Source organism: Polyergus mexicanus, unplaced genomic scaffold (assembly GCF_030449975.1).
Source record: "Polyergus mexicanus isolate NDT 795.1 unplaced genomic scaffold, iyPolMexi1.0 SCAF_25, whole genome shotgun sequence".
NCBI classification, from domain to species: Eukaryota; Metazoa; Arthropoda; class Insecta; order Hymenoptera; family Formicidae; genus Polyergus; species Polyergus mexicanus.
This window is the reverse complement of record NW_027223345.1, coordinates 2,703,673-2,727,201: the sequence shown is the minus strand read 5'-3', so window position 1 is coordinate 2,727,201 and position 23,529 is coordinate 2,703,673. Positions and strand designations below refer to the sequence as shown.

The 23,529-nt window shown below is 38.9% G+C and overlaps 2 protein-coding genes across 2 annotated transcripts; one reads left to right on the top strand and one right to left on the bottom strand.

The window, feature by feature from the left end:
- The first annotated feature begins 927 nt into the window (after positions 1-927).
- Positions 928-2,569, top strand: LOC138943148 (uncharacterized). Its single transcript, XM_070313702.1, has 4 exons — positions 928-1,068; positions 1,155-1,314; positions 1,402-1,649; positions 2,514-2,569. Exons 1-3 carry the CDS (start codon positions 928-930, stop codon positions 1,620-1,622), a joined length of 522 nt encoding a protein of 173 aa, XP_070169803.1. The 3' UTR covers positions 1,623-1,649; positions 2,514-2,569.
- On the bottom strand, positions 1,896-5,241 carry LOC138943089 (uncharacterized). Its single transcript, XM_070313607.1, has 4 exons — positions 5,037-5,241; positions 4,652-4,900; positions 3,806-3,889; positions 1,896-1,951 (listed from the first exon to the last, which is right to left on the bottom strand). Exons 1-4 carry the CDS (start codon positions 5,239-5,241, stop codon positions 1,896-1,898), a joined length of 594 nt encoding a protein of 197 aa, XP_070169708.1.
- Positions 5,242-23,529: the final 18,288 nt, after the last annotated feature.

The window sequence follows — 23,529 nt, the reverse complement described above, 5'->3', positions numbered from 1 at the left end:
ACAGATATTCAATCACATACAAACATTGAAGCACACGATATAAACAGTCAAACATATATAGATTTTCAACCACACACAAGCGTTAAAGCATACAGTACAAATAATCAAACACACACTGATATTGAACCGCACACAAGCTTTCAAGCATATAACACAAGCAGTCAAACACACACCGATATTCAACCACACACCGATATTCAACCACACACAAGCATTCAAGAATACAATACAAACAGTCAAACACACGCAGATATTCAACCGCATACCAACATTCAATCATGCAGCATAAATAATCGAGCACACTCAGACATTCAACCGCACACAAGCATTCAATCATATACTATAAACAATCAAGCACACATAAACATACAACCTCAACCGCATCAACCGCATACAATTCTAACAAATTCACATACATCTCAAAACACTTGTGCTGCTAATGTGTCACAGGTGTCACATATATTACACACATATCCTTCCACACATAATAACACATCAAACATAGCAACTAGAAAAGCAATGTACACTAATGATACATTCTTTGAGTTACAGGATAATACGGCAACATTATCTCCCCAGGACAGTGTATACACTCGAAGACAGGCTCATCAAGGATCGGCTCATGGTCAGCGTACCTTAACACACGCTGAAACAAGAGACAATGGGTAAATTCAAATATTTATTTGTACAAAATAAATCATTGTATAAATTTAATAAAAATACTGATTCTATATAATAATGAAAGTTACAGTAATATCTGATGTTTAAAGTTACCTATAAATGTTATTCAATCTTTGCAGAAGAATGCATAGCTGCATAGAACGTGTAGAGGCAGAGCTGAAGTAAGTGTCAAATATGTGTCGTATTTATTAATATGTGACATCTCTATTATGACATCCTAATATGTAATTATTTGTTTATAGACGAATGAATACTTTGTTGGAAAAAGTATTAAAATGTGTGCAGCATCGTCATCAACCAACACATAAGCCAGCTATCCTCCCGATATCATCTGCAACACAAATGGATACATTTGAAAGAATTGACGAGGAAGGTTATTCTGACGTCGTAAGTAAACGAGAAACGTGTATGCTTTTTATAATTTTTATATAATATATATATTTTTATTTATAATTTTTACTTACTTTGTTTAGGTCAATTACTTGAATTATATCGGCGGCTTCAATTTGAAAGAGTCTATAAATCTTTGTTTTAAGGAAACTATAAAAGATTCCTTAACACTATTGTTTACTTGGTGGGGCCGCGAGGAAGGACAATCTTTATATAATGCACGTCTCACTATGGCTATTTACGGTACAATTTTTTCTATTTATGTACATATATAATTGTTATAACATTATTGCGAATCCCATTAACAATAATGTATCTTGTGTTCTTTAGAGGCTGTATGTTCTAACCAACACTTCCAGAAACCGACTCGGTCGGAGTTTCAACGACTCTTTCGAGAAGCTCTCCGGACAGCAAAAGAACGACTGAGGCACAGAATGCGAGATCCACGCACGCGGCCAATCAATCGCGAGAGAAGAATAAACTTATGGAATGATGAGGAGCCGGAAGAAAATGCCGTTGAGCAAGGACCCACGAGAAACGATGAAGATTGAAAAATACTTCGCACTTTATTTATACAGGTTTGTTAATAGATATTATTTAAATGATATCGTATGAGTATGTTACGTATCGATATTTATATTAGTATGTTGTGTATGAGTATGTACGTATCGATATTTGTATGTTGCGGGCTATCGATATAAAGAATGGATTAATGACCTCAGCATAATAAAAGGAATAAGGAATAGGGAATAGAGAACAGAGAACAACCGCAGTGGAGGGAATGCGCACACAAATGCGCGCCCTCTGTAGAAAGAAGAGAGATACTACATGGGAGGCCTATGTTTGTCTCTTTTGCTAGCATGTCTTTGATGATTTATTTCTGGAGTGGGACAAAAAATTACCAATGAGATATTAGTAAAAGAAAAACATAGGTTTCCTATGTAATACTTCTTTTTTTACAGCGAACGCGCATTTATTTATTGCAATGTTCAGTCCATTCTATATGTCGATGTGGAGATTTCTCCAGGCCGCGTTTGGAAATATCACCTGTGTGTACACGAGCGTTGTTTTATCTTTGTTATTTAATAAAAGTTGAACAAAGTTAGAACGCTCGTCTGCATACGGGTGATGTTTCCAAACGCAACCCCGATTGATCAATCGTGATATAATAAAAATCCTCTCTTTAAGGGCCACTGCACCAGTTTTTCCGTAACGTTATGTTAAATACTGATCGTAAACTTAGATTTGTATGTAATCTTAAATTCATCCGATTTTCTTTGTGCGTTGACTGAAGTTTAAGATTACGTACGAATCTAAAAGTTACGGTCAGTACTTAACGTAATGTAACTTATTACGGAAAAGGTTGTGTGGTAGCCCTAAATATAGTTGCATTCTAATGAAAAAATATTGTAAATAATATATTAAAACATTTTAATTGCTAGAAAACCATGTGGAAGATGTCTGCACCAGATAGTAAGAAGAAATAGGCACTTTAACTGATAATAAAAAGAAAGAAGAAACCAATCGGCACTTTTCAGTGCCACTTTAAACAATTTCGTTGGATCATTCCGGATAATCGGCACTTTTCAGCGCCAGTTTTCTATCAACGTGGTTTAAACTTATTATTTATTAATTTACAAGATGATACACTCTAAATATAATTTTTCTATCTTTTTCAGATTTTTTGCTTTTTTTCACCAACGAGAGTACATCCCATTTCAAGATATAAGTAATATTAAAATTAATTGTTATTTATTACTGTTATTTAGTTATTGCTCTTATTGAAGATTAAAATTTATTGTTATTTATTATATATATTATATATATATTATTTTGTTATATATTTATTTTATCTTGTGTTTTATTTTTTGTTTATATAGTCTATTATTTTTTATATTTAGTCTATTACCTTTATATTTAATCTATTATTATCTACTATTATCTATTTTATATTAGTCTATTATTTTATATTTAGTTTATTATTTTATATTTAGTCTATTATTTTTATATTTAGTCTATTTTTTGTTTATATATTTAGTCCATTTTAATTGTAAACAAAATTTATATTAATAATATTGCTGATAATATATTAATATGATTAATAATGATGATTTATGAGTTGATCAATAATGTATTAATAACTTATTTTATGCAAAAATATTATATTGATAAAATAAAATTAGATTTCTTGTATATAATCTTGTCAATTATTTGAAAATAAAAAAATAAACAGAAAAAAATAAAATTAATAAATATCGGTATATGTCAAATTTAAATGGCTTTGGAACGCAAAATCTGTTCGGTTTTTGCTGACAATCTGTTGTCAGACTACTCTGCGCAAATCTTGCTTGATTTTTGTTACCAATTTGATGTCAGGTCATGTCAGCAAGCTTTGCTCGGTTCTTGTCGTCAATTTGCTGTCAAGGTTATGTCAGCAAATTTTGCCAACAAAACACGAGCCTATCGCGGACACAGATGGCACCGGATTTGTTACCAAGTTTTGACCGGATTTGATGCCAATTTGGCGACAATTTGTTATCAAATTGCTAACTGGGTATATTATTTTTGCAATTTTTACATAGATTTACTAAATCCTAAATATACAATATCTATCTCATTTGACATAAACACAAGATTATAAAAAATAAAATATACTAGAATCAAATATTTATTACTAATTGTTCTGCATATATATATTGTATATATATTTATTTATATTTATTTATATATATACCTTGTACATTATAGTTACAGTCATACATAGTCATTACATTCATTTCTCCATCACAAAGTTCGATATTTTCATCCTCTTGTAATTCTGAAACAAAAAAGTTCAATATTTTTATACTTTATTTACTCCTCATTCATGAATTTTTGATGCTTTGTTCCAATATTTTTCCTTGTAGGTGTGTTATTTTTTTATCTTTCTGTAATATTATATCTTTATTATTTTGCTTTAGGTACATTCTAATTTTCTGAAATTATGAAGATAATAGAAATTAAAGAATATGATTTTATTATGTATTTATACTATAGTAAAGCTTACTTGATAAAACAGCTTATTTTTTACTGTTAATAACACTAAAATTATTTATTCTGTAAAAAAGATGGAATCCAAAAAATGTACCAAGAATATATACCAAAAATTAATTATTCGTGCAATAATACCGGGAAACTCTGTATGCATAAATGTGTGCAAATTTGTGTGTGTGTGTGTGTGCGTGTGTGCGTGCGTGCGTGCGTGCGTGCGTGCGTGCGTGCGTGTGTGTGTGTGTGTGATATCAGAAGCATATATAATATATATTTTACAATATTCAAATTTATAAATCTCTTGTACAAATCTTAATTTATTTTGCCAAAAATTATACTTACGAAAATCATCTTTTTCCCCTATTTCTACAATGCACTGATTGTTTATTAATGTTCTATTAATAGTTCTATTATTGTCCACTTTATTCTCAATTTTTTTGGCACATTTTCTATTGATGTTTCTGTAATTAATATCTAAAATTCATGCAATAATATATTATTGAAATATTTTAGTCTTTTTTAATTGATTAATGCTTTATAGTGCTTTTACCTTTTTGTGTATTTTTTTGACTTTTTGATTTATTCTTATATGTAGCCACGTTATTAATCTTCGGGATTTTTGAAAATTCCCTTAAAAATTCATCCGAAAGTTCATCGCTGCTGCTCGTTGATGTGTCTACGATTTTAGCAGCTCTGATTTTTCTGGACTTTTTCAGATATTCTTCTTTTTCAGTAGTAGAAGTAAGATCTGATTCTTCTTCAGCCTGTTTCAATTTTTGCCTTGCCACTCCATAATTTGCTGCAACAAAACAATATAATCATAATAAAAATGTATCATTTTCCTATAATTATTAAAAAACATCAACATATATTAATATTATATACGGAAAACTAATATAATAATAATATATATTCAAGAAAAGAATATTACTTACAATATGTTCCATATACTTTTCGAATATTATGTGTCAACCATGTGAGTTCCGGTTCCTCCATTAATTTCACCGCCTTGTCGTACCTTTTATTATTCGTGAAATTAGGCCAAACGGCTTTCTTGGAATCCTCATTCAGCCAATTGTATGGAACAATTTGAAGTCCATCTTCAAACTCAACGATTGCATAAAACTTCGTGTCAGTCATTCTGTTATTTAGATAAATATAAAATTATTTGTATTTTTTACCGTTTTATCCGTTTTTTATTACATTTTACTATGTATCAATGGAAACACTGCATATTTGTCGTCTCCATATGGTAACCTCACATATTTTCTAATAACATTTTTTAATGGCCACGATTTCAAATCTGAGTACGAATGTACAATATAAATTCCAAGAAATGAAGATGGACAAGGCATATTAAATAAATCCTCTTTTTCCAAAAATTCGCGGCCTATAATGACAGGAATATTTCGTTTTGTGCAGTATGCTATATTTTTTATAGATACAATGCTACCACAATTTAAGCCACAACAACTATCCGCAAAATTCCGCAAACTATCACATATAAGTTTTGATTCTTATGCGGCTAATCGATTTAAGTGCCTTTTTGATATATGTGAAATGTCTTTTCTGAATCGCTTTCGATTCATTGTTATATTTCTATTCAAATAAAAATATAAAGTTAAAATATAAGTTTTGTTATAATATTTATGAATATTATTTTTAGAGAGAGAGAGAGAGAGAAAGTATAATTCACACACATACACAGGGTGTCCCAAAATCATCGCACACCATTTTGCTGACAGATTCTGTGGAACATTCTAAGACGAAAACTCGTATGCGAAAATGTCAAGGGCTATAATAGTTTTTAAGTGGGAAGCATTTAAAGTTGACCAATCAGTCTGCAAAAATTTCGCGCGCTAAGACATGGCACATCGCACAACAAGTTAAGGTGCCCTTATACATTGATTCAGTTTTTAAATATTGACATAATTCTGCATACAACAAGAAAAATCATTTTGAAGTTTTATCTTATTTATCTGTGATTGTTTAATTTACTATACATAAAGATTAATGTCAGCATTATGAAACAACAATCAATACATATGTCAAATCAAATGCGTCACAAACTGGCGCATAACTTTTCTTGTATGGTAAGCATAATTAAAATTCAAATTGTCAATCGATAATTTTATATTTCTATGATAAAGTAAGAAAAAATAAATAATGACGTATAATAATAATGTAGAGTTTTCCTACACCGATAATTACATAGAGCAGATGGAATATGTAAAATCGGTAAAAATCAAGAAATGTCTCAATTATTTATCCAATTTTAATATATGTTTATAAGTTGTCGACATAAATATTTAGTAATTATATATACAGGGTGTTCGAAAATTCGCGCAATCCGTGAAGTATGCGGCGGCGCACACTACTAGGCGCGCAGCTCATCGACGTGCGCCCGGCAAAAAGTCGGCGCTGATTGGCTAAACTTTGCTCAATAATAATTACTCCTTTATTAAGCGTTCTAGAAAAAAATGTTACAGGACTTTCCTATTCAGAATGACACCCTCTACCTTCCCTTAAAGGATGTTACACGAATTTTTGGACACCCTGTATATATATATATATATATATATAATTCGTAATATATATATAATTTTTAAATATATATAATTTTTAAATAAGTTGTCGACACATGTCTTTAGTAATTATATATATATTGGGTTAAGTAAAAAGTCATTGCGTATTTTTGCAACAGATGGTATTAGTTCAGTTTTGGCAGTACTAGAGTCATTCACACATATGTTTGTCATATATCGTTTAACAGCTGACGGTTTAAGCTTCATTCTAAAAAAAAATTGAGCGATTTGGTTGAGTTTTGGAGATTTTACAACAAATTGAAGATGGAAGACCAAACTGTGTATTTTCGCCATATTTTACTGTTTTACTTCCGTAAAGGGAAGAACGCGCGTCAAGCTTGTGAAAAATTGCGTAAAATTTACGGTGACGATGCTCTACAAAAACGTCAGTGCCAAAACTGGTTCAAGAAATTCCGCGCTGGGGATTTTGATCTCAAAGATGCTCCTCGGTCAGGCCCACCGAGGTTGATGACGACAAAATAAAGGCATTGATCAAGTCAAACCCACGTTACACGATACGAGAGATTGCAGAAACATTGAAGATCAGTCAAAAAAGTGTTGACGTCCACCTAAAGAAGCTGGGATACGTAAGCAAGCTCGATATTTGGATTCCTCATGAACTCAAAGAAGTTCATTTGACGGCGCGTATAAACATCTGCGATATGCTCATGAAACGTGAAGATAACGATCATTTTTTGAAACGAATGATAACTGGTGATGAGAAGTGGATTGTTTACAACAATGTGGAACGCAAACGGTCTTGGTCCCGACGTGATGATTCGCCTCAAACGACTTCAAAAGCAGAACTTCATCAGAGGAAGGTTATGCTCTCAGTGTGGTGGGATTGGAAGAATGTGGTGTTTTTTGAGCTCCTATCAAGGAACCGAATAATCTATTCGGATGTGTACTGTCGGCAATTGGACAGTTTGAACGAATCTGTCATCCAGAAACGTCCGGAGCTCGTCAATCGTAAAGGAGTTGTGTTCCATTACGACAACGCGAGACCACACATATCTTTGGCGACCCGTCAAAAATTATTGGAGCTTGGATGGGTTGTGTTGCCCCACCCAGCATACTCGCCTGACCTTGCACCGTCAGACTTCCACTTGTTTCGCTCTCTTCAAAACTCCTTGCGTGGAATAACGTTAAATTCAGATGAGGCGATAAATCAGCACCTTGTTCAATTTTTCGCCAATAAAGACAGGTCCTTCTACGAACGGGGAATTATGAAGCTCACCGAAAGATGGCAAAAGGTCATCGAACAAAACGGAAAATATATCATTGATTGATCTTTGTTCTTTATATAAATAAATGACTTTGAAAAACATACAAAAAATACGCAATGACTTTTTACTCAACCAAATATATAAAGTAAACATGTGTCGACAACTTATTTTAAAATTATATATATATTTAGAAATTATATATATATATATATTATATATATATATATTATTATTATATATATATTATTATTATATATATATTATTATTATATATATATATTATTCCGCCGCGGGGGTCCGCGGCGGAACGGTAGGCGCGGGAAGAGGGAACGCACGCGTCCGCGAGTAGGTGTGACAGAGATAGCGCGAGGCGTTCGCAATATGTAAGAGAGGGATAGCGTCCGCATGCACTTGAGAGAGAGATAGCGTCCGCACATGCACTTGAGAGAGAGATAGCGTCCGCAAGTTAAATTTTTCAGACTGTGCATATCTATTACACAGTTTTTATTCATACATAAAGGATGGGATAAATAATTAAATTCACAGATAATTAGTAAAATAACTTATTTATTACAAGCCTCGTGAAGAATATCATTTACAGCACATGTCAATAACTCGCAATCTGTGAGCGATTCGCTGTTAAACATATCACTTTCATGTATAGTTTTTGCAGCGTCGCATACATTAGCGATATTATTCTGTTGTAAAACAGTTACAAATTGTTTAAATTTTTCATTTACAATATGTGTATTTTCGCATAACCAGTAATACATATGATCTATACATTTTTCAAAATCGAATAAATACAATAGAATAGAGTTGGCGGTTTCATATATAAAGAATTATTGGATAATCCTATTTTTATAATATTCGAATCATATATTTTAACCACTTCGAATGTCAAATCTCGAATCCGCAATGGGATTTCAGTCGATTGTAGAAGCGGTTCAATGTCCGCACGTTTCTGCATTAGCAATTTCCACGTTTCAAAAGGCAATATTATTTGATTGCCTCAATTATCGCCGAGAACCAATTCCACGCAAGATACAGCTCCAACGTTTATTCCAATGTCCAAATATTTGTACGACGTCGGGGTTAAGGCGTATCGTCTTCCGAGTATACGAACCGCGCGACGAGGCTCGGATGAAATGGTAGGGAGTAAAACAATATTATTTATATAAATATTTAAAAAGTATAAAAATATTTAAAAAGTATAAAAATTCTTCAAGTTAATTAAAACTTACTTGTTACATTTCTTCTTCTTACACGGTGAAGTTTCATCAGCATCTTGAATCGGAACGTAATAATTCATGCGGCTTCAGTGCGATACATTTTTATATGAACCTTTCACACAAGTGGTGGATGCAATACTGAACGTATTGAACATATTTAAAATATGTATTAGCGTTGCAAAATTGCAATGTGGTGGGGATTATTGATGACGCGATATTTTTTTCAATTTTTCCATTCAAGCGCCGATATACGGCTGCTTCGCGATGACATCATCACCAGGTGTGAGATTTAGCCGAATGCACAAAAATGCAACGTAATATAAAATTTTCAAGCGCCGATATACGGCTGCTTCGCGATGACATCACCCATAGATATCAGATTTCAAACGCGCGTGTCAAAACATGACAAAATCCTAAAATATAAGGACAATCCTCATGATTAAATTGCACTAACATTGGACAGCTGCATGTAATTTGAAACTTTTGCGATACACCTGGGATTTGACATCATCTCTAGACGACAAAAATGCAATAATCGACATTAGTCAAAATATACGTGACAAATCGCGAAATTAAGATTTAGTTGATACACATGATGGAAAGAGACATCAAGATAAAATATAAAATCATGATAAACAGGCACACCCTGCCAGTATTTTCGCAAAGAGTTCCGAGACAAGAGCTGTTAATAAGTACATCTTGTTAGCAAAAATTTTTGGCATAAATTTAGAAATATGGCGGAAAACAATGCCGAACGAAATCTACGCGAGCAATCTGCAAGGGTGAATTCGATAGAGAAGTACATTGCGTGGGAGCAACGATGCGACGAATATATCGAATCATTGGAAGAGCAAAGTCGAATTAAACGTCCACGATTATCGATTGGGATTCGACAATCGCTGATTGCCCGAATCGCACGACTCGAGGGATTGAAGCATTCGTTACGCACGCGTTTTGTACACGCGGGTGCAGGATGCAGCACGCGGCAACACGGATTGATTTGGCGAGAGATCGATACGGCGTTCGAGAGCCGCATATTGACTGGTGCGGTTATAAATCATAATCATATCGAGCCTCGTCAATTTTTCGAGGATGCCAAAGATATTGTGCTCAAACACAAAATGTGATGAAAAAACACTTTAATGTGAAAATTAATACAGTGTTCAATGGTGAATTTGTGACAGGTGATAAACGCGCAAATAAAAGTATCAATACGAGAAACTATGAACTCTTTCGCACATCCGATTTACGCGAATGGTACGAGCGGCGTATTGTCGAGCTCACTCTAGCATCGCTCGAAGAATTTCAGGAACGCGATAGCGGGTAGGCATTATCACGAATACTCGATTTAAATGTAAATATAAATAAATATAATCCATTGCGCGCGGGGTGCCACATAAAATTACCGCGAGAAATAACGATGAAGAGAGCGGTAATCATCAACGTGCAATCTAATGACAATGCGTGTTTCGCGTGGTCTGTGGTCGCCGCTCTATATCCAGCTGAAAGAAACGCGGATCGGGAATCTTCGTACCCGCATTACACGACAGTGCTGAATCTCCAGGACATTGAGTTTCCAGTGACTGTGAATCAAATTAAAAAATTCAAATTTGCCAACGATATCTCAATCAATGTATATAGTATCGAGGAAAAGAACATTGTCCCGATACGTCTGAGTTGAAGAGTCTGAATACAACTGAGCTGAAAAGAGATAAACACGTCAACCTGTTGTACATTGAAGACAACAACGTTGGACATTTCGCGTGGATCAAGAATCTATCCCGCCTCGTGAGCTCGCAATTGAGTTGTGGCAAACAAAGACAATATATCTGCGATCGGTACGAATATATTTAATAAATTCTATTGCAGAAATCTTTGAACAAAAATTAAAAATTATTTCTTTCACAGATGTTTGCACTACTTTGGCTTGAACGACAAGTTACAGTCACATACGGTGGACTGTCGAGAGATGAACGAGTGCGCTATCCGATTACCGAACGATAAGGACAAGTGGCTCACGTTCAACAACTATAATCGGAAAGAGCGGCTTCCTTTCGTCGTGTACGCCGATCTGGAGTGCATTTTAGAGAAGACGGAGGAAGAGAGAAACTACCAACATCATAAAGTATTTAGCATATTATGTACATTGTTCGTACGATGATTCGTTATCCGCGTATCATTCTCGTCGCGATATCGATTGCATATTATGGTTCGTCGAAGCACTAAAAAATTTAACGCAACGTGTAAAAATTATTTTATCAGCTAATGTCCCCATGGTAAATTTAACATCTGATGAATGGGAAAATTTTCATAGCGCGACACAATGTCACATTTGCGAGAATCCATTTGTACAAGACGATACACGCGTACGCAATCATTGCCATCTGACCGGGCGATACAAAGGTCCCGCGCATTCAAATTGCAATTTAAATTATAAAGATTCTTTTTGCATTCCAATAGTTTTTCATAATTTATCCGGTTACGACGCGCACTTCATTATCAAGGAAATAGCTACAGCGTTCGAAGGGGGAATCAAGTTACTTCCGATAACATAGGAAAAATATATATCATTTACGAAAAATGTTAAACTTACCGAAGAGAAATCAAAACATCATATTAAATTGCGTTTTATCGATTCGTATAAATTTCTCACAGCTAGTCTCGATAAATTGGCATCATTCTTGAATAAAGACAAACTCACAATTTTAAAATCTGAATTTCAAAATTTATCGAATGACAATTTCAATTTATTAACACGGAAGGGCGTCTTTCCGTACGAATATATTGACTGCGTCGACAGGTTGCAAGATACGTGTTTACCACCGCGCGAATCATTTTACAGTTCCTTGACCGGTGACACAATATCCGAGAGCGATTACGCGCACGCCGAGAACGTGTGGGAGCGGTTCTCCATTCGAATGCTGGGCGAATATAGTGACTTGTATCTCAAAATTGATGTCTTGTTATTAGCAGACATTTTTGAAAATTTCCGCGAGAGTTGTATTAAAAGTTATGGGCTCGACCCCGTGTATTGCTACACTCTTCCCGGATACACGTGGGACGCCATGTTGAAGCATACAAATATTACATTCGAATTGCTTACGGATATCGACATGGTTATGTTTATCGAACGCGGAATACGCGGTAGTTTGAGTCAATGTTCCAACAGATACGCACATGCTAATAACAAGTTAATGCAATCGTACGATCCATCGAAACTTTCAACGTATCTCACGTACTTTGATGTAAATAATTTGTACGGATGGGCAATGTGTCAACCCTTGCCCTATGCAGATTTTCGATGGGTCGACGACGTATCCGATTTTGATACATCATCGATCGCGCTCGATTCGCCTATAGGCTACATCCTTGAAGTCGATCTCGAGTATCCGCAACGTGTTCACGATGCGCACACTGACCTACCGTTTTGCCTGACACGCTTTAAACCACCTTTTTTTTGTAGCGGAGGGGAAATGCATTTACGCATACCCCGCCCCGACGGGTATCAGAGCGGGGTTATGTGGGACTCCCCCCGCAGGCCCCTTCCCCGCGGGGAGTCCCCCCTATCACCCCCACCGTCGACCCCTACTGGGGGCCGTAAGGTCCTAGGGACCTTCGACGGCGGGCTCCCCCCATCCGGGGGAGTTATTTTGGGACGCGGTACCTCACCCCTTTTAAGGACCGCGACCTCCTCGCGCAGCTCCGCGATCTCCCTCTCGCAGGCGGAGAGCCTCCTCCGTAGCCACTCGTTGGCCGACTGGAGGAGGCCCTCCCGCGAGTCCACGCCGGTCCCCGTCCGGCTGAGGAGTTCCGCGCAATACGCCCTGACCTGCACCGCGGCCAGGCGCATGCCGCGTTTAAACGTTCCCCTGAGGTTGCTGGAGACGGACACCATCCGCTCCAGCTCCCCAAGGGACTCACGCGCACGCCGCTCGATCTCCAGGGACGTTAGGTCCCTCACCTGATCGGCCACCTCCGATTCCGGGGGCAGCGAGCGGGTGCTTTGGGTCTCGGGGGGAACGTACCCTGGCTGCAGGGATCGCTCCCCCTCGAGGGCTCTCAGCTCCCGCTCCTTCGCCGCCGCAAGACGTTCGATCGCCTCTGCCCTACCGACATATTCACCTGTTGTCGGTGGGCATCCTCTTCCCCTCTTGGCCGTTGCGGCCAACTCCAAATCCCCTGGCCGTACAGGGGAGACCCTCCTGTCCCTCTCCGCCGGTCCAGGGTCAAGGCTTGAGCTCGACGAGGGGGATCGAGACCTCTCCCTCAGCCTCTCCACCTCCGTATTGAGACCTCCTGGCCGTACGCCGGGTCTCAGCCTCCATCCTCCTGGTAGTCCTCCTGGGCGCAGGTTCGTCCGCCCCAGGGCCACCAGCAGTGTCCCCAGAGTCCGGGGGGACCCACTTGCCCTTCTCCGCGTAATGCCTCCGGATAAAGTCATCCCAGTGCTCCCACTCCTTCGGGAACTTCTTCATCCAGCCATAACCAGTATGGCGAATGAAGTGCTCCTGGATGAACTCCCTCTCCGTTGACGACCCGGCATTGTGGTACTCCCCCGGCAGGCGATTCATAACCACCACCGGGGACCTCCTCCCCCTCCCGCCACTTGGTGGATTGGCGGCATCCCTTCTTGGAGATGGAGTCTTCCCCTTCTGCGGGATGTCCTCCATCTCCACCTCCACAATGCTGCATGCATCCTCTTCCTCCTCGGCGGTAATCCGTTCCCCGGCCGTGCCCGTCGGCAACACGTCCGGTAGCCCATCGTCGGATGACGACCCAGGAGGAGCTGGGACGATACCCTCCCTTTGCCGGTCCAAGGTACCCGAACCCTTGGCGTTCCTTCTCTTCTTTCGGTCCATCATGTCTGTAACAAAAGAAGTGGTTTGATTTCGGGGTTTTCCTTCCCCTAGGCCGGTTGGCTCCACCACGCCTAACGAGCTCGCCCTGCCCGGCTTTTTTCAAGAGGTGTGCTCCTCCTTTGGCTGGCTCTTAGATCCCTTCCGCCTCCCGCACAAGCGGGAGGTTTCAGGGGAACCCTCTCACCACGCCAAGGTGGCAAGCCGTCGAGAGGGGCGTTAAACCACCTGGTAAGCGGCAGGATAAGCTTCTCGCAACCTTATACGATAAGAAGCGTTATGTAATACATTACCGCAACCTGCAGCAATGCACGCGATACGGGCTTCGAGTTATAAAAATACATCGAATATTACAGTTTTCGCAATCTCCATGACTTCGCAGTTATATCGAACTTAATACACAATTCCGAACACTCGCGAAAAATGATTTTGAAAAAAATTTATATAAATTAATGAATAATGCGGTATTTGACAAAACGATGGAAAATGTGTGCAGTCACGTTAATATTAAGCTCGTGACACATTGGGATGGAAGATATGGCGCAGAGGCGATGATCGCAAAACCAAATTTTCATAGTAGAAGCGTGTTTTCGGAGAATTTGATCGCCATTAAATTGCGCAATCTCGAGGTGAAATTTAATAAACCAATCTACATGGGTATGTGTATACTCGACATATCCAAGATATGTTTGTACGAGTTTCACCACGATTATATGATACCTATGTATCGAGAGAAATGTAAAGTCATGTACACCGACACCGACAGTCTCATATATCACATCGAGTGTGAAGATGTATATGAGAATATAAAGCGCAACGTCGACAGATTCGATACCAGCGATTATGCGGTGGACAATGTGTACGGTATACCGCTCGCGAATAAAAAGATACCGGGTTTAATGAAGGATGAAAATAATGGCGCCATCATGACCGAATTCATCGGGCTTAGGGCAAAAATGTACGCGTTGCGAGTAGATGGTAAGAAAGACACGAAAAAGGTAAAAGGCGTCAGGAGTAACGTCGTCGCGAGAACGATAACATTCAACGATTACACGCGGTGTTTGAACGAAGAGATTGAAATGACGCGTCAGCAGTCTTGTATAAGATCTAAATTACACGAAGTATACACTATTCGCGAGACAAAAATTGCTCTAAGTCCGTACGATGACAAGCGGTATATTGTACCCCAAACCACCGACACGTTCCCGGGGGTCATTACAAAATACCGTTGTAAATAAAAATTATGTATATTTAATGGAAATAAAAAATTACGTATATTTAATGTAAATTAAAATTATATGTATATTTATTGTAAATTATATGTCTATTTTATAAAGTGTACAATTTTGTTTATATATTTGAAAAATATCTTTAATATTATGTATTATTGTTAACATATTTATAATATATTATTTTTATATATCCAAGAATTGTGCGTTGCATCAAATCCCAGCCATTTCACATAAACCTCGTCGTCCTTTTTACGTATTACCTTTTCCACGAGATGTATGTCGGGATTGGCAACGCGTTGTAACTCGTATTCGTAAAATCCGACGGCGACGAGATTTCCGCGCGAATCTTCGAGTACATAAGTCACGGGATTAGTTTTCTGCACTTTAACTATCTTAAACACTTTGGTCGACCAATTTGGCGTGTAACTTTTGTCAAAGATGGTCTTGAATTTACTCACGCGTATCGGATCGCCTACTTTGAATCTTGCCGGTTCCGCAATCTTTACGTTGTTGTATACCGTATTTAAAAGTTTATCGGCAATCGCGGGGATAACATCGATAGGTCTCATGCCAATAGTGCGATGTTTTCGCGCATTGTACTCTCTAACGAGCCGGGACAACGCGTCGATCCACTTGTAATTTCCATTAAACGTAAACATTTTCCACATATTGCTCTTTAACGTTCGGTTGAATCGTTCCACGACCGAGGCTTTCATGATAGAATACGTCGAATAATGATTAATGCTGTGTTTCGTCGCGAGTTTCTGTATTTGTGTTGTAAAATTCTTTTCCTCTTTCGGTTTGAAAATTTTTCGGACATCTTCCATCGTCTCGAATTATCTTTGCGATAGCATCAGCCGTCTCGTTTCCACTCTTACTCTTAAGCGGTACAGCCCACGCATACTTGCTCAACACATCGATAACTGTGAGTATATAGTTGTAGCCTTTGTTGAATCGTGCATATAGACGCATCTCGACCACGTCCGCCTGCCACAGATCGTCGTATCCGCGTACTATGACACGTCTACGTGGGAAATTTTTTCTCGCTGGAGCATGCAATTCTTCCACGAGCAGCTGTTTTTCAGAGGTCTTTTGCGACATATTTGATCGAGGCATAATTTGCAATAATAAGATAATTTCTCCACATATATTCTTTATATATTTTTCTTCTCCTGCGCTGAATTAGATGTAGTCTGCGCGTGAGTTGCATACCGAAGCATTTTCTGCATCTCATCCATCATTATTTGCAGCGTTAGCACATTCGTCTCGAGCGTGATTATTTTTTTCTCAAGTTCTTCCTGTCTGTCTTCCAAAAGCTTGACATGTATTTCCACGTACTGTTTGTTTGCTGCATCAGTATCATCTTCCGGTTGCGCTACGCGTCGTATCTTGCGCGACCTTGCGTCAAAGCTGGAGGCTGTCTGACACAGAGCATTATCGCGCACATAATTTCTTAGTAATCCATTCCATTGATAGTATGAGTTGTTTGGTGTTCCCAACGATAATCCAAATTTATTAATCGACTTTTCGATACAAACAATAATGACAGACTGACTCTTTTCGCCGACGCATAGATTAATTTATAATAAGGCCAGCTTCGTAAAGTTCCTCGATAATTGATAATATTTTATTGTCGAGGGCATTGTTGCCGGCTTGACGCGAAGCTTCCAGCAATCACAAGCGATCAATCAACTCGTTGGGATCATTCCAATGCACGTAATCGATCTTATTATCGTTTAACGTCATAGCGCGCGGTATGTTTATACCTCTTGCAGCTTTTTTAATAGAGATTAATGGCGCTATTATATTTTTATACTTGTATCTCTTGTTACTTAACACTGGATTGCGCATATCATTGCCACGTCTATGCGCATTTGTCGCCAGTAATATATTTTTGTATTTAATTTTATCATCGTCATTGTATACGTCACCGTCGGGTATTCTCTTGAAAATCAACTCATAGAGACCTGGTGTTCCCACGTATCTTATTCCACCGATAATTATATTGTCATTTTTATCCACATCAAAAATTTGATCACCAAGCATCATTCCTCGTTGCAAAATTTAACACCGTAAACATAATCCATACTGTTATTTTTATCTTGACTCAAAATAGCTCCAACATATTTTTGCCCTAGTGGACCCAGATGTGTGCGCAATGTATTTTGACCCTCGGACGTTTGTAGCAGATGTTGAACCGATGTCACAAGCGTTTCAGGCGTGGTTTCGAAATCTTCTTCCACATACGGAGACGATCTTTCATGCAATATTTGACTCGATTGTACATCTTTTATCGGAGTAGAAGTAACCAGATTCGATAATTGTTTCATTCTCTTACGTTTTGATTGATTTGGAGTAGAAGTTATTAGCGAATCGTTCAATGATATATTTGACCTTGTTCGCTTTGTTCCAGACTCTTTTTTCAGATGCTTATCTTCGAGCATACTCGATGGTTCGATTTTCGCTTCATTAGATTCCAGATTGATTGTATTTTCGACAAGTTGTTTTAGAGGTTCGATAATTGGTTTAAAGTGCCTCTCCAATGCGACGACTTCCTCCATTTGACCGGTTTTTGCGGATTGATTCGCTCGTTTTCACAATCTCTCTCGCAATCTTCTCACGATCGTCACTGTCAATCGTCGTTGTCATGTTGCGCTCGGACGAAAATTTTTAGACGTTGATCGATTGATGTATCGATAGCGACTAACCACTTTACGGTATTGCAAAATCGTTAAATCCTTTACGATATCGTCCATTAGTCTGTAAACTGTCTTTATCAATCACTACAAATCCATACTTGTGTTGTCAGCATTTCTGACAGAATGCGCGAAAATCGCCGTAAGACATGTCAGTATTTACATGATCGTTGTATACATGTTTCAAGTTTGTACCATCTTGTTTAAATAAAATCAGTAAATTTGCATTGTCCCGTATAAGATGCTTGGATATCTTGGCATACGTTTGACAAATATAGAAATAGTCGACGCTCGAGTGTCGACCCATTGCAAAGTACTCTCTTATCGTATCTTGCTTATCGCACGCCACGTCGTCAAAGATAAAAATGGAATTCGGAAGCGCTTCGCTCGGTGGAATAACGTCACTATTATTAAAGAATGTAAAATAACCAATTTCATCGATCGATAATAGCAAATTTTCCAAGTATCGATATTTCAGTTGTTGAAGCGATTTCGAATATACGTACACATTCTCGAAATGTACACCGTGTGGACTTTCTATCAAACTTATCAACACGTTAGTCTTACCGCAATTCGAAGGACCGCAAATGATACCGCGTATAGTAGTCGGCAGCATGTTTCCATGCTTGCGTATTTTTTTCTCGGACATTACACGTGTTTTATCGTCAGAATTTATCACCTTGATTATCGTCGCTTGTCGCGCGAACCGCAAGTTTGCTCTCGCGAATCTCAAATCAGATTTTGGAAAATGAGCCATCGGGGCCCTATTTATAAGAGGCGCACCGAATCGAAACCGCTCAGTCTCAAAAATATTTCTTCTTCTATCGGTTGACAGTGATATTCTCGAGCTTACCACCGAACAGTTACAGATTATCCCCATGATTGTTTTACTGCGAGACGTTGGTAGCTACGTGGAACAATTGTGGGACAAGCTTCCCGAACATATAAAAGCTGACTCAGAGGTTCAACAGTATCGTCGATGCACGCGACATTATAATTTGTCGTGGCAGCAAACACATTTCGACGGTCCAACACCGTTAATAAAAAATTGTGACAAATGTCAGCAAAAATTATAAGAGATAGCGGTTTGTTAAATTGTGCGATAAACGCACTTCCTATCGAATTGCATATTCCAGGCTATCAGTTTGGCGGACCGGGAACTCATTTCGAAACACGATTGGCTAGAGGCGATCGGGGTATCAATCCATAGGATGCCGCATGTCGCGAGCACGACATAGCTTATTCCTGAAGCAACGATCTCGGTCAACGACACGTTGCGGATAATCGCCACAAAAGCGCGGACGCGTATTACCGCGAGAGATTCGACTCTTGGCGAAAGAGCAGCCGCTACAGCTGTTTGGGCGGCTATGAAAGTAAAGACAAAATTCGGTATGGGGCTGAAAACAAAAAAATCATCGATGAAGAAAAAGACTGCGAAAATACGAATACTTCCTATAGCGAAGCGCGGTGGTATTTTACCAATTTTACCATTATTGGGAGCTCTCGGTTCGTTGGCTGGCGGAGCAGCGGGAATCGCGAAGGCGGTGAACGATAGCAAGGCGACGCAACGTCAGCTCGAAGAAATGCAGCGTCATAATCGCGCCATGGAAGGTCACGGACTTTATCTCGCTCCATACAAGCTTGGACGAGGGTTCTCAACGGCGGTCAAGAAAAAAAAAATGTCAAAATAAAAATGCCTGCCGGGGTAACAACCAATGTACAAATGGAACAGCTTGCAAGACGTATGCGTATACAATTTTTTAGAGGTGTTTTCATGCGCAATAATTTACCGATAAACGGTGTACGGCGAAATGAGAGCGGTATCGTCAATTTGGATGACGTCGATGGTTCCGGTACTCATTGGGTTGCGTATGCAAAGAGGGGTGATCGTGTAGTATATTTCAATAGTTTTGGAAATCTGCGACTGCCCAAAGAATTAGTGCGATATTTTGGACAAAATGTTGCAAATATAGAATACAATCACACGGCCTATCAAAATTATAATCAAAGTATTTGTGGACAATTATGTCTTCGATTTCTTCAAACGGTCAATGATGGATATGAATTTAAAGCCTGACAATTCACCATCGCGACTCAGTATACGTTTGACAGTTTTCCAGCATGTCATTCATACTTACGTTGACCGGCAAATGTAGCGCGCTTGCTGTAAGCTACTTTCCGGCTATAGATTTAAACGATGGCGATTACGAGCTTGGTTTAACGGACTTTGAAACGTATCATAAGATATCGAACGTGAATTCTTGGAATAATAAATTTTATTTTGATAACGACGATAAGGAAATTACGATTTCCGAGGGATCGTACGAATTACACGCTATAAACGAATATCTCCGACATGCAATTTTACGACATCGACGCGTAATTGATTCCAACAATATTATTGATGGCGAAGAACACGATGAATATCCAATAATGCTTCGCGCTAATCATAATACGCTAAAAAGTGAAATCAAATGTGTCTATAGAATAAATTTTAGTAAACCGAGCAACGTTGGATCGTTGTTGGGATTCTCGTCGAATCGTATATTACAGCCTCGGAAATGGCACGAATCGGATGTACCGATAAATATTATTAGCGTAAATATTATTCGTATGGAATGCAGCGTAATCACTGGCGCGTACAGCAATGACAAGCGCGTACACACGATACATGAATTTTCACCGAGCGTGCCGCCAGAATATAAGATATCGGGAACGCCAGCACAGATCGTCGCACGGAGCATTACTGATTTAACGATACGCATTGTTGATCAAGAAGGACATTTGCTCGATTTTCGAGGAGAGGAAATTACCGTAAGATTGCATATACGACGGCGGCAAAAATAAAGCGTTTGACAAATCAAATGCTTGTGTTGAACGGAAGCACGGAGCACGCGAGAGACAATATCTTTGCGAGGGACAATATTTTTGCGAGAAGGCGAGTGACTGCGGTATCGGGTGACAATAATCAGATATCTGGTTACGCTAAAAAGAAGCTCAACGCGTTGAATCGCGAGTTTTTAAAATCATTGGGATTCGTCGTACGAAATACTTAATAATATGAATGACATCTTGAATATCGGAGGTGAGCCGATCTTTGACGACCGTATCATCAAGATTGAGACTCATACGTACAATCCATACGCCAACACAACGCTTGGATATAGCGACGAGATACGGATACCGATACATCATCAAGATTTGTACACGTTACCATGTGAAAGTTTTCTATACGTCGAAGGAAAGTTGATGGTGCGTAAAGTAACTGAAGAGGGAAGAGTGGTATTGGGAAACAATTGTGTCGCGTTTATGTTTGATGAACTTCGATATGAACTCGACGGTGTGGAGATTGACCGGAACAGAAACGTTGGAATAATTTCCACGATTAAAAACTATATCTCTCTAACAACCGAGAAAGGTAAAATCTTGGGGAATGCTGCGTGGAATATGTCACATAATGCTGTTGAATCTTACTTCAATTTTTGCGTGCCGCTAAACATACTATTGGGTTTTTGCGAAGATTATAAGCGAATTGTGATCAATGGTCGTCACGAATTAATTCTGATACGTTCGCGCAACGACAACAGTTGCATATTTGGACATGCTTTGGCTGAAGCTGATATCGAATTATTCAAGATACAATGGCAAGATACGAATTTCCTCTATTGCATAATACGACCAAGCATTCGTGGACCGTGAAAGCCTCCTCTCAGCTGGAGAAACCGCGATACGTGATCTTTGCGCTGCAGACTGGCAGAAAAAATGCTGTGTCAAAGGATATTACTTCATTCGACGACTGCAAATTGACCAACGTTAAACTCTATCTAAACTCGGAATTTTATCCCTACGATCTGTCAAAAATTCCACCGTGGACGTGAGATTAGAGTTTGAGTGCAAGGAGGATATATCGACAAATATTACCGCCTATTGTCTTATCTTACACGATCGCGTTGTCGAATATTGCCCATTGACCAACGTAGTTCGTAAAATTACCTAAATCAGCAAATATCCCCTCCAATGTCAAAATATATAAAGATTGAGATTTTGTGACGATTGGCAACAGTCGTACATCGTTCTTGCAATCGTACGGTAATATTATCAGCATGATCGCGCCAATGTTTGTGGATCTGCAGGGATTCATTATCGGGAGAAACTTTGTCGTGAAGGAAGTAGCGATATTGAGAAATGGATCTGTTCTCTCTCATTACTTTTTTGCAAGTCCCGTATCATGGCGTGCGCTTACAAAATCTAAGAGATGCCAAGCTTCATGGCTAATCGGACATCACCATGGACTTCAATGGGAGGATGGAAACGTTCCATACAGCTTCACTAGGCGTTTGATTACGAGAGCTGTGATGGGCGCGACGGAAGAGGAAGATGGAGCATCTCCTATCGTGTACGTTAAAGGATGTGAAAAACGAGAATGGCTGGTCGATATACTTGACGATAATGCGAGAAACGACGTTATTATCCAGACCTTGGATGCGGACTATGAAAATATCACTAAGTTAAATAAGCTAGTTAAGTGTTGTTAGTAAAATTAAAATAAAGCAAAAATGATTAATATGCGTCACTGATTGAGGCTGTTTTGTGCCAAGGACGCTACAACGCGTTGTGGTGGGCGCAAGATCTGGTGATGGGGCTGCTGAGAGCCCTATTAAATTTGATTGTATACCAGAGAGTAAGTAGCATATTTTATTTTACGTTGTATTAATTATTTATAATATATTATAATTTTATTTTACAGTATGATAGTAAAATAGACATAGAAATCCCGGGATTCATAAATATAGAACGCCGCAAGTTTGCGTGGCTGTTGCGACGCCATGAGCGTGAGTTTCGCGAGGATGTGTGGGAGGATAATGGCCCCGACGGTCTTCATTTAGACCTAAGACGTCTCTTTGGGGTCGACCTCTACGAGGAGGACGTAGAGGAACGGTGGGATGAGCCTCTGAACAAGAGGTCCAAAAATTAATTGTAAGTATCTATTTTAAAAATATTAAATATTAAAAATTAAATTTATATTAATATAATACTTTTCTGTTTCAGAAGGAGCGCCGCCTATATAAATATATATATTTTTATTATTATTATTATTATTATTTTAACACACACACACACACATTGTATTATACATACAATTATTAAATAAACTTATTATTATTATTATTATAATTAAAGTATCGATTATTTCTGCACCTTCTTCTTTCCTTTTCCTACATGCATGCCTCGCGCTATTTCTCTCTTTATCTCTTTCTCCCGCGAACGTCATCCTTTTCCAACACCAATGCGGACGCTATCCTTCTCCCTCGTGCCTGTGATCGCCTTGCGCTATCCTTCTCGCACCGCCTCGCGTATGCTCTCTCTCTCTCTCTCTCTCTCTCTCTCTCTCTCTGTCTCTCTCTCGCCGCGCCTACCGTTCCGCCGCGGACCGCCTCCCCCTCTCCGGGATCCCGCGCCTACCGTTCCGCCGCGGACTCCCTCCCCCCTCTCCGCGGCCCCCGCGCCATCGTTCCGCCGCGGTCCCCCCGCGTGACGTCATAGCCCCCCCCCCGTGACGTCATACCCCTGTGACAGTACTCTGCGTTGATACCACTGCTT

Coding starts and splice junctions, on each gene's coding strand:
- LOC138943148 (XM_070313702.1), top strand. CDS start 928: ATGAATACTTTGTTGGAAAAAGTATTAAAATGTGTGCAGCATCGTCAT. Junction 1,069..1,154: donor AGGAAGGTTATTCTGACGTC/GTAAGTAAACGA, acceptor TACTTTGTTTAG/GTCAATTACTTGAATTATAT. Junction 1,315..1,401: donor TCTCACTATGGCTATTTACG/GTACAATTTTTT, acceptor TGTGTTCTTTAG/AGGCTGTATGTTCTAACCAA.
- LOC138943089 (XM_070313607.1), bottom strand. CDS start 5,241: ATGACTGACACGAAGTTTTATGCAATCGTTGAGTTTGAAGATGGACTT. Junction 4,901..5,036: donor AAAAGTATATGGAACATATT/GTAAGTAATATT, acceptor GTTTTGTTGCAG/CAAATTATGGAGTGGCAAGG. Junction 1,952..3,805: donor CTGTAACTATAATGTACAAG/GTATATATATAA, acceptor GTCCCACTCCAG/AAATAAATCATCAAAGACAT.